Here is a 12,234-nt window from a genome sequence, read left to right on the forward strand (position 1 = left end):
GTTAATTGGGTGAGGGGGTGGGGGTGGCGTGGGGTGGAAACAAATTGACGGTTTGTTGGGTTCATCTAGTTAAAGAAAGAAAGATAAGAAGGGGGAGGAGGAGGTCGAATTCACAGGTTGGAATATTTGTGCTCTTCCTGAGCTTCGAAAACTATTTGCCCGCAAAACAACTGTAAAAGAATCGTTCTTGAGATTATAAATGCTGTAACTACCGTACCAACAGGAGTATCGCCAAGTGTTTAAGTCATACACGCCGTCTGCTCCTACTGCAACCCCTTATTAGGAGCACAAGCAGGCAAAACCTCGGCAGCGATCGCCGGGCTGGGCGCTGGGCCGGCATCGCCCACGCCCAACGCGCGCAGCCGAGGGGTGGCTCCCGGCCGGCCGGGAGCCGGTCTGGGAGCACCTGGCCACGCCTCCATTCTGCCGGCTTTCTGGGCGGGCCCGGGCCGGGGGTGGGCGCGGCGGCGGCGGAGGCGGAGGCGGCGGCGCTGAGGAACGACCGCTGTCGCGCGGCTTAAGACTTGGGCGGTGGCTCTGTTGGTCTGTCGGCCTTCGTCCTACGTAGCAGGGCGCGCGCGGCCGCGATGAGCTGGGACCTGCTGCTCTGGCTGCTGGCGCTGTGCGCGCTGCTCTCTCTCGTGGTGCAGCTGCTACGCTTCCTGCGGGCCGACGGCGACCTGACCCTGCTGTGGGCCGAGTGGCAGGGGCGACGCCCAGGTGAGGACCCGCAGCCGCCTTTCCGGAGTGGGAGGCTGGGCTCCATGCGGTCCGATTTCCGCTGCCTTCGCGTCCCTCGCGAAGGATGGCGTGGAGCTTCCGGGAAGCGAGGCTGCGGTTCGGGGAGGAAGGGGTCGGGGCCTTTTGTCTTCTGTCCTGGTCCGTATGGACTTGCCTGGTTGCCAGCGTAAGAGAGCATTGTGGGGCGCCCACAGATCTCAGAATTCTCAACCCCCGCTCCCAGGGATTCAGATGCAGCGTGGGAGGACAATACTTTGAGAAACAGTGCGTTCGTAAAGGAGACTCCTTTTGAGGCTACTTTGTGCGGTTGTTTATCTGCCATTTCTCACTCTACTCAGAGTAGCGAAATAAAATTTGAGGTAATCCAGAGTCACCCACATACCTGCTTACTCATTGGGATAAAAGTATAACCATAGAAAGAACTGGATTGGCGTTTTGCCTGGAGGAAGATCATTACTGGCATACTAAAAGGCGTTCTGCCTGTCTCACTTTTATCTTTGCCCTGCTTAATATTTGATGGTCGTTTACTAAACGCATTCTATGTGCTAAGCACTGGGCTAGGCCCTTTTCACACATGACAGGTCACCTTTTCAGTGACTCTTAAGCTTATTTTCCAGATAGGGAAACTAATGCTCAGAGAAATTCAATAGACTGCCCAGAGCTAGGCTTTGGATCTGTAAGGGCCAGGGGGGAAGTGGGATTTCCCTGGACCTAGTTTCCTGTATGAAACTATCCAAATTATATGAGGAGGTTTGCTTGGAAGTGATAACTAGTATGCTTTAAAAATGGAGCCAGTCATATACCCTGAGAAAACCATAATTCAAAAAGAGACATGTAACCCAATGTTTGTTGCAGCACTATTTACAATAGCCAGGCGGACATGGAAGCAACCTAAATGTCCATTGACAGATGAATGGATAAAGGAGATGTGGCACATATATACAATGGAACGTTACTCAGTCATAAAAAGGAACGAAACTGAGTTATTTGTAATGAGGTGGATGGACATAGAGTCTGTCATACAGGGTGAAGTAAGTCAGAAAAAGAAAAACAAATACCGTATGCTAATGCACATATATGGAATCTAAATAAAAGATAATGATGAACCTAGTGGCAGGGCAGAAATAGAGATGCAGATATAGAGAACGGACTGGAGGACACGGCATGGGGGGGGAGGCGGGGTTGGGAAGCTGGGACGAAGTGAGAGAGTAGCACTGACATATATACCCTACCAAATGTAAAATAGGTAGCTGGTGGGAAGCTGCTGCATAGCACAGGGAGATCAGCTCAATGCTTTGTGATGACCTAGAGGGGTGGGATAAGGAGGGTGGGAGGGAGGCTCAAGAGGGAGAGGATATGGGGATATATGTATACATATGGCTGATTCACTTTGTTGTACTGCAGAAACTAACACAACAGTGTAAAGCAATTTACATTAAAACTGTTAAAAAAAAAAAAAAACCCAAAAACTGGAGCCAGGGAGGGAAGAGGAGCCATATCACTTACACAGGGGTGAGAATTGGTTCTTGGGGACAGAAAAAATTATTAGATGGTACAATGTTTTATGCCCCTCCAAAGCTCATCTCTACCCAACAAAATATTATTCCTTAGTATTTCATTTTTCTTCTTGGGTTTTTGGGGGGTATAGCATGTGTAGGGCTGACATTGAGTTCATGGAAAATACATAACACATGTGCAAGATCAGGGCTACAGAACTATGGTAAATAGATGGCTGTGATTGGTAGACTTTCTCTTAGTCATTTGCTCCATCTCAACAGATGGAATGCATGTGCCTGTTGGCTGCTTTGTGGATGTTTGTGTTTGACCCTCAGTGCTTTTGTGTTAATTGGACTTTGAGAATTTCATTAAAATATCTTATATTTTATTATTCTATAAAAGTTATTCAACTGATAATGTCAAGTGCTGAAAAGGAAAAATGTTGACAATATCTAGCAGCTAGTTAAATGAAAAGTTATTTTAACATATCAAGTAAAAGTTAAAAGTTAAGGTGGCTAAAGGTAATTTTTAAGAAATTCATTTAGTTTTTTCAGTGTCTTACTTTTGCTGGAAAAGTATCAGTTTTGAAGGGTTTTTTTTAATACATTTAATTACTTTGCTATTATTATGTAGCTGTATAATTTGCCAACTTACATATGTAATATAATACATTACAATTTAATACATTACAAAATATTTAGCAAAATAACTTTTGTAAGTTTACAGTTGTAAAGTTAAATGTTAATAGCTTTTAAATTTTAACTTAACTTTTAACTTAATTTTTAAATTTCACCATTCTTAAACCTGCATTGACTGAAGAGTAAACTTTATAGAACTCCTTTTATGTATAAAGCACATAGATATATGTAAATACATAAACAGATGTACAGTATATCTGTGAAATTAAAATGTCTTGGAGGAGTTATTAGGAAAAAATGACTAAAAAGACATTTAGGGGCTGGGGGTGGGGGTGAGGTGATAATGAAAAAAAAAGTAACATGAAGATAGACTCAAGTTCCCAAAACAGCTCAGCCTGTAAAGATGGGCAGACTCTTTGAAGGTTAAAAAAAAATTATCCTCTTTTTCTTCTCTATAGGTTTATTACTTTTTGTCACTTTAAAAAATAGACAATATACTCACATAAGGCAAATTTTAAAAATACAAAGGGATGTATGGTGACAAGTAAAGTTCTCTTCCACCCTTGTCTCCCAGCCACCCAGTATGCCTCTTTGGAGGCAACCACCATTTCCTGGCTTTTATGTATCCTTCTGGAGATAGTCTCTGCATTTCCAAGCATGTATCTCACATGGTGAAATTTAAGAGTGACTAATTTTAGGTATTGCATGTAGATGCAGAAAAATCCATGGCACCAGTCCAGAGTAGGAAAAGTCTCAACAGCAGCACATGTGAGGAAGACTCAGATTTTAGTTGGCAGTAACCTCGATGTGAGTCAACTGTGAAGTGCCAGAAAAGATTAGGCAATGCTGGGAGATGTTTAGTGTCTGATGGAACAAACTGCAAACAACAGCAGATGTCTTCTGAATACCTGCTTGTGTTGGCCTCTGTGCTGGGCACTGGGGACACAGCAGTGACTGAGCCAGCCACTGCCTGGGCCCTCATGGAGCCTTCCTTCTGAGGGACAAGGGAAGTGATTTAGTCATGTCACCTTGCTCTGAACTGTCCAGACCCCATGGGAATCCTGTGTCCTGCTCTGGCCAGCTCCTTTCAGTAGGAACATTGACCAGCTGGAGCTTGTGCAGAGGGTATGAGCAGAAGAGTGAGGAAATCGGATGCCATGTCATCTGAGGGAAGGTAGCAGAAATTGGAGGTGTTTAGCCTTAGAGAAGCAAAAGATGAAAGGACGTAGGGAGGACATAACAGCTGTCTTCAAATAAATGAGACACTGTCATGTGCAAAACAGGCTTGATTTATTCTTCCTGACACCACAAGGCAGAACTGCTGCCAACGGCTGCTGGTCCATAGAAGTTAAAGTTATCAGTATAAAAAAGAATCCCTGAACCCCTTAAGTGATTAGACTTGCCTTAAAAAGGAACCGCTGCCTCAGAGATAACTAGCTTACTCTTCCTGTGAGGAAATTAAGTAGAGACTAGTCAACAGCCTGAGGGGAGAATTCTGAAACTGGGTTGAGGGTTGAACTCTAAGTGTCCTTCCAACTCCAAGAATCTGCTTTCACAAGGTCTTTAGGGGAGGCCAGTTATATATGCCAGATTCTGTTGAATTGTTAAACAAAAGTTGGTGCTGAATAAAAAAGTTTTCTTCTCCAGAGTGGGAAGAAGGGTGCCAGAACTGCAGGTGTACTAAGGTAAATGTGAGCCTGCGGGTTTTCATTGTTGCATTTAAATAATGTTTGCATATTGGTATACAAATGAAGAAATCTTTGTTAGTTCTGTGCTAGTTAGTAAATAGTTACAAATTATATTCACCTTGGAGTCTTGTGTATTGCAGAACTTTGGAACAATGCGTCATCAATGAATGACTATCTGAATATACATTCTGCTATTCCTGATAAAGTCCTTCAGGAAGCTTGCTTAGTTGAGCCTTTCCACAAAAGAACATCAGATGTGGGAGTTCCCTGGTGGTCTAGTGGTTAGGACTTGGAGCTTTCACTGCAGTGGCCCAGGTTAGGGAACTGAGATCCTTCAAGCTGCAGCCAAAAAAAAAAAAGAAAAGAAAAAAGTATATCAGATGATAGGAAAGCATTGTAGCCCAGACACAGTATTTGGGATGTTTCTGTCCTTAGTTCAGATATTTACATGACACCTCTTTCATGAGGACATTTTCTTGAATGGCTAAGACAGTTGGGTTCTAAGATATTGATCTTATTAAAACGTGGTCAGTGTAGGCTAGTGATCAGAGTGTGGGCTTTGGAGCTAGATATACCTGGACTCCTATCCTAGCTCTGCCAGGGTTCTTGGGTGTTTATTCAACAGTGATTTATGGAGTGCTTTCTCTATGCGAGTCTCTGTGCGATGCACTGAGGACACAGCAATGAATAAGGGAGTCAGGGTCCTAGCCTTAAGGAAATTTACAGTCTAGTGCTGTAAATTAATCTGTAAACCTCAGTTTCCTTTTCTATAAAACTGAGATAATTCTTGTTTCATAAGGTCCTTGTGAGGGTTTTCATAAGGTAATATGTTTAAGCACATAGGAAGCAATGAAAAAATGTTAAGCCATTAAAGTTAGTAACCTCATTGCCCCTGGCTGGAGAAATTACAACATACAACGTGTTTTGCTGCCACAAAGTCCATTTGTTAAACAATTTTAGCAACAATTACAGTTGACATTTTATTAAGCACTGAGTATGTGTCACACACTGCTCTGAGTGCTTTACGTGTTTTAACTCATTTCTCTCAACAGTCCTATGAAGGAGGTTTTATTATTAATTCAGTTTTCCAGGTTTGGAAAATTAAGGCACCAAGTTCTCACATGGGACCATTTCATTGCTGTGTGTGACACGGCTGGAACTTGAGCCGATAGTCTCCAGAGCTCGTACTGATTACCCGCCAATTAGGTTTTAGAATTGTTTGACTAAAACAGTAAACTAGTTTCCTGATTTTAACTTTTCTGATCTAAAATCAGCAATGTGTATCTTAAATAAAACCTTGTTTGCTATTTTTGATAAATAACATTTTAATAAGGCACACAGGAACACTGCACTACAGTGACTCTACGAATTCAGATGGACGGTGGCTATTGTGTGCTTCAGTGCAAATAAGTTTTTCACTGGAGAATAAACCACTCATCATTGCTTTGTTTTACATTTTTACAATCTTTAACAAGATGATACTTGGGCAAGCAGAGTACATTTCATTGCTCATATGTATTTTTTCTTGGGTGAACTACTAAATTCTTCTAAGGTGAAAGCTCAGGCATTTGGGGGGCACTAAAAACCTTTAGTTGATAGGCATCAGATATGATTGACAAATGGGGAAAATATGACTTTAAAAATCCAGGGTGCTTCTACCATACCCTAGAGTAGAACTTGGTATATTCAGATTTGCAAGAAATTAGAATAATAGAATTGAAAACTGGATGGGACTTTTAGTGATCATCTTATCTGAATCCCTCATTTATGAATAAGGAAAGTGAGAATGTGAATCCAGATACTTTCTATTTACTTACCCTTACTTTTCTTGATCAAATATACAGATAAATAGAGCCTTAGAGTCAGACCATGGAGTTATACCTTGAAGTAAAGTCTGGAAAACTCACCAAGAGCCGAGAATACACAAAATAACATGGTGATAACTGTTACTAATATGATTTGTAGCACTAAGTAGGAAGTGTTTTCTTAGGATATTTAATTTAAAAAAATTTAAACCATTTTATTGAGGTATGATTATAAGAAACTGTCCATATTTAATGTATACAACTGGATGAGTTTGGGGATAAGTATACACCTGTGAGACCATCACCACAATCAAGGCTGTAAACATAAGATATTTAAATTTTTAAGCACCACACATTATGTCTTCATATTCAGTGATATTGTTTAAAACTACTTTTTTCCTTTGGTTAATCTTTGATTTATGGATGTAACCCATAGCTTATTTTCTCCCCTCAATCCCCACTCCTTTTTCAATAGAATGGGAGCTGACTGATATGGTGGTGTGGGTGACTGGAGCATCAAGTGGGATTGGTGAAGAGCTGGCTTACCAGCTGTCCAAACTAGGAGTTTCTCTTGTGCTGTCATCCAGAAGAGTGCATGAGCTGGAAAGGGTGAAAAGAAGATGCCTTGGTAAGTAAATCTAAAATAGCAGCAGTGCTTCCTAGAAGTAAATCAGAACCCAAAGTCAAAATTTGGGAATTTTAGAGAGAAGAGGGGGATTCTCCTGGGCAGTGGACTCTGTTTCCAAATGCTCTACATGCTTTGATCCAAGTCCTCTTCCTTTTGTCATCTCTTAGTTAGCTGGCCTGGCCTTTTTCTTCTCTTTTTCTGCCATATTTCTACTTTTTTTTGACACTGGTTCTTAGCATTAGGGAGTGACCATCAATTCTCTCAAATGCTAGTGGATTTTTAGTGACCAAATAAATGTCTTACATTTTTGTCTTAGAGAAAGAACAGTTTGGTTCTTACGTATGATATACATGTATGTAACCAGAGAAATTTAATTGACATTTTGGTAAAACATCAGATATTAAAATCATAGGAAATGGTATAAGATTTTTGTTACCAGGAATAAACAGGAATAGAGTTAAATTTCTTGGGGGGGCATGCCACACATGTGGGATCTTAGTTCCCGGACCAGGGATCATACCCATGCCACTTTGCAGTGGAAGCACGGAGTCTTAATCACTGGACCACTAGGGAAGTCTTGGAATAGAATTAAGTTTGAAAAATGCAACTTGAGGTAATATTTTTCATATATATAGGACAACAATGTTTTTGTCGGTTTGGGTTTTGGTGTAGTTATGTTCACAGTGAAAGCAGCCTCAAGTAATAAAGTTATTATTTCTCATGGGACATTTAGTATCTACACTGAAATAATTTTGAATTTTCCAGTAGACCATTTTTTGGGTCATTTACCTGTCATTCTTTAAAAATCTTTCTTTCACTTTGCTGATGGAACTAACCACCCAGAAACAGAGTTAGTTGCCAAGGCCACAAGCCCTCTTTCACGATATTGCTTTCAAAGGCTTCTTGTGTTTTTGAACTGGGCCACTTCTTAACGGCGGTTGCTCCTCCTCTGTTGAGACTTGCACTGGCAGAAATGAACCATAACAGCATTTCTTAGCTGGAGTAAGGCTGTTTCCTTTTGTCAGATCATTAGTCCAAACTATTTCTTTTAAAAAACAGTTACTGTTTCACAGTTTACTCCTTTGCCCATAAAGCCTTTACACTTGTTTTCTCTACTTACTTGTTTTTCTTATTGAAACACAACCTTGTTGTATTTCAAGGTTATTCAAGGAAATTAGTTTCAGTTGCTCTTTTGATGAACAGAAATAGAAAGGGCCATTACAGCACAACTTGTTTCTTGGTTGTGAATTTCAGGATTGTATCCTTTTCCTTGTTTGCCTCCTAGAAACCTTAGCCTCTGGAAGGAAGCTTCTATGTGTCATGTGACTGGAGGACTCAACTTATTGATTTTCAGCATAAAATTTTAAAAAATGTGTTTAAAAATCAAGTAGTGAACCTATCATATAACAGTTGTACAGATGTACCTCTGTACTTCTAAAGAAATTGCTCTAAAATTTTTGCTTTTTTTAGTTTGTAGTATAATCTTGATTTCTTCTAGAGTCTGTTCCAATATTAGGCTGTATATATTCAAGCTGAAGAGAGGAATTCTACTTCCTGTGTACCCAGCTTTTTGTCCGATGATATGTTGCCATATCACCACTAGTCCTCTTCTTGGTCACTGAAGAGAACCTCATCCACAGGGCCACCCAGAAACGAGTTCATTGCCAAATGTGGTTGTAGGGTGGGTGTTAAATGTTAATGTAAATAGCACATGACTTCCACATTAATTTTTAAGTGTCTTTATTTAGAGAACGGCAATTTGAAAGGAAAAGATATACTCATTTTGCCCCTTGACCTGACTAACAGAAGTTCCCATGAAATGGCTACCAAAGCGGTTCTCCAGGAGTTTGGCAAAGTAAGTAGCATTTTGAGTGCATGAATCTTGCTTTGAAGTAGCTGCAAAAGAGATTCCCATCTATGGTGCTGTCATTCAAAGGGCTTTAGGCAAATGGGTTCATGCAGTGTGATGAAGGCCCATGAGTTGGGCCTCTTAATCTCTGAGTCTGTGGCTTTATGTAATTAGAACTTTTCCTCCCTTAACAAATACTAACTCCTCCATGTAGAACAAAAGAAGCTAAAAATCCACTGTGCCTATTATTTTTGTGACACATTATTTTCCATAAAAAGTCACTTAAGTTGAGAATTTAGTTCCATAGGTGAATTTTGATTTTCCTTTTATCTTTTTTATTGCTGACTTCTGGAAATATACCATCCTGTTCCATTGATTCATCAAGTTAACAATATAACCAGCCATCCCTGGGAATTCCAACAATACATTTACAGGTCATCTCTAAAGTGCCCCTTTTCTGATTTTCTTTAATTAGATTGACATTCTGGTCAACAATGGTGGAGTATCCCAGCGTTCTTTGTGTGTGGACACCAGCCTGGACGTCTACAAGGAGCTAATAGAGGTTAACTACTTAGGGACGGTGTCCTTGACAAAGTGTGTTCTGCCTCACATGATTGAGAGGAAGCAAGGAAAAATTGTTACTGTGACTAGCCTCCTGGGTGTTATATCTGCACCCCTTTCTGCTGGATATTGTGCCAGCAAACATGCTCTTCAGGTAAGGCTGCCAAAACTCAACTCAGATAGAACTGACCTGAATGTGTATATGGGGCATATGGCCTTCACTGCAAGAGATCAACAGAACTGGGTAGTGATGTATGGAGACAGAGAGAGACCCAAGGAGATCTCGGGTAGAAGACTTACCCAGAAGATGCTAAAAAAGACTTGAGCCCTACATGCCTCTTCCTAATTTAGCAAACATGTCTTGAGCACCTACACTGTGTTATGCACTGCAACAGGTCCTGGGAGTATAAAGATGATAAGATATGATATGATCCCTGCCCTTGAAAACTGTATAGTCTAGTTGACATGTCACCCTTTACCTTATCCTCATTTCTAACACATCTTCATGGCAAATTTGGGGTCTACCCCTTGTTTCTTCTACACACATTTCAGGATGTACTTGTCCTCCTCATTTCTGTGACTTCTTTTTCCTTCCCCATTGTTGTTGGTGTTTATTTTACCTGAATTTCTAAATGTACATGCATGTCAGACATAGGAACTGCCCACTGAATGATGAGCCCTGCCTGCGTTTCATATCCCTACTGGGACTAGCCTTGACTCTGTTTACTCTGATTTCATTGGAAGAAGAAAATCTAGTTAAGGCAGAGTCTCGGAGAAAGCTTAATTTGGCTTGCATAATTTATGAGATGTGAATATTAGAAACGAATGAACTTTTAATGTTGGCTTAAGAGTGGATAAGAAATGTTACTAAACTATAACATGGAGCAAATTAAATCGTAAGGCCAGTAGGAGGAGAATGATTAAGAAAGACAAATGATTTATAATTAATGCTGTTGAAGGTCGGTGTGAGTAGAATGTTTCACTTTTGGAATAATGAGATGCAATAGTTGAATGGTCATCAGTTTCATGAAAATTTGGAGCTTTGGTTCCTTAGGATCCTCTTTCTGCTGTGAAGAGCAGATAGTTGCAGAGTGATGAAATGAAATACGGGATTGATGATTTCCTCATATTTGGTAATGGGGTATCATTTACTTCCTGCAGAGCAGTTGGGCAAGTCTCAGGCAGGCAGATAAGGGAAGTTGGCCACCCCATCTGTTTCGCACTTAGTATCTCATAAGACATGCAGGATGCTTTCAATCAAACACAATATGAGTTGTCTGGCCTGCCCTCCAAGACTCACTGTTTTATTATTGGATTTGATCATCTGATACCATGTGGCAGGTTGAGACTCTTGTTATATCAGTAGCTGAACACTGAGACCAGGAGGCTCTTTTTGAAGAGCACATTTCCTTCCCCGATACCCAGCAAGCTAGAGAGTAAACTTATTTGTCATTCAGAGGTTCACACGCTATACTAGATGTGATTTCAAACAAGGAGAGGTTTTCGTGTCTGGTGTATTGGCTTTCATGGTGTCGTCTCCCCTCTTTTGCTTACAGTGGCAGAAGGTTAACGGTGCAGGAGTCCATTCATGAAGCCTTTTTTCCTGTCCATCAGTCAGGCACTGTATTAGTCTCTGACAGCGTGAACCCTCAAAGACCCTGTGTTTGTTAGGCATCAGCATTAAAGGCTGGTAACTGTTTGATGTTATTGGATCATAAATGAATGTACCCTGGGTTAGCTGCTTAGGCTTTTCAATTAATTCAGTTTATCACAATGTAGTCTTGGACTATTTCCTGATTTAGAGAGGAGATGAAGGGATGCAGATGTTTACTCCCTATTTGGTTTAGAAATGGGCAGTATCTTTTAAGTCTAGAGGGTCCAGCTTGTTTTTACAAAAGCCATTGAGTAAGCAATCATATTACATTTTTAACTAGCCGTGTACTGTCTTACTACCCCCAAAATATAAATCTTTGCTGAAACTAATTATCTATTCAAGTAGTAATTGAAAAGGTTGAACTGTTCCTCTGTGATAGTTTCGGTTTAGTACTAATCCCCGCTTGCTCCCCCTTGCCCCAACATCTGCACTTTAGGCCACTTTGAGGGAGAAAAAGAAACCCAGCCTCAGTGATGCTCAATGGGGAACATGCAACCCTTTTGGAGTGGGGAGCTGGCGGCAACTGGGTGGGAGGGTGTATCAGGCTCTCCACGGGTAGTCTCTCACTTATTCAGTGCTAAATCACTGGTGGCACGAGCTGCCACTGCCAATGCGGGGATGAACCATTCATACCTGGAAAGAGCTGAGAATGCCTCTTCTAGATTGCCTTCAGTCTTACACTTAAAAATGCCTCATCTTGCGTAATTACATTTCCTAACCTTTACTCAGAACATATTTTCTGCTGCTGTTGTCCTTCATAAAAAGTTGAAGAGGGGCTTCCCTGGTGGTGCAGTGGTTGAGAGTCCGCCTGCCAATGCAGGGGACACGGGTTCGTGCCCTGGTCCGGGAAGATCCCACATGCCGTGGAGCGGCTGGGCCCATGAGCCATGGCCGCTGAGCCTGCGTGTCCGGAGCCTGTGCCCCGCAACGGGAGAGGCCACAACAGTGAGAGGCCCGCGTATTGGAAAAAAAAAAGAAAAAAGTTGAAGAAAAGTAATTCTGTACTATTAGTAAACATGAGATATGTGTCTGTATTTAATTTTACTTGCTTTTTTTTTTTTTTTTTTTTTTTTTTTTTAAATTGTACCGTGTATGAGGTTCCTATAAAGAAGGCAGCCCCAAATTTTGGGGTGGCTCTTTTTGATTTTGGTTTCCCTAATCCTAGTGCCCTAG

General features: G+C 41.2%; 1 protein-coding gene across 1 annotated transcript in view; it reads left to right on the forward strand.

Annotated features, from left to right (window-relative positions):
- The first annotated feature begins 539 nt into the window (after positions 1-539).
- Positions 540-12,234, forward strand: part of DHRS7 (dehydrogenase/reductase 7) — a 16,431-nt gene continuing 4,736 nt past the window's right edge. The window contains exons 1-4 of the mRNA XM_007466033.1: positions 540-720; positions 6,845-6,997; positions 8,746-8,852; positions 9,322-9,561. Of these exons, the coding sequence (XP_007466095.1) occupies positions 588-720; positions 6,845-6,997; positions 8,746-8,852; positions 9,322-9,561 (633 nt within the window). The 5' untranslated portion in view covers positions 540-587. The remainder of the gene's footprint in view (positions 721-6,844; positions 6,998-8,745; positions 8,853-9,321; positions 9,562-12,234) is intronic.

The sequence above is a fragment of the Lipotes vexillifer genome, unplaced genomic scaffold (genome assembly GCF_000442215.2).
Source record: "Lipotes vexillifer unplaced genomic scaffold, Lipotes_vexillifer_v1.1 scaffold25, whole genome shotgun sequence".
In the NCBI taxonomy this organism is placed as follows: domain Eukaryota; kingdom Metazoa; phylum Chordata; class Mammalia; order Artiodactyla; family Lipotidae; genus Lipotes; species Lipotes vexillifer.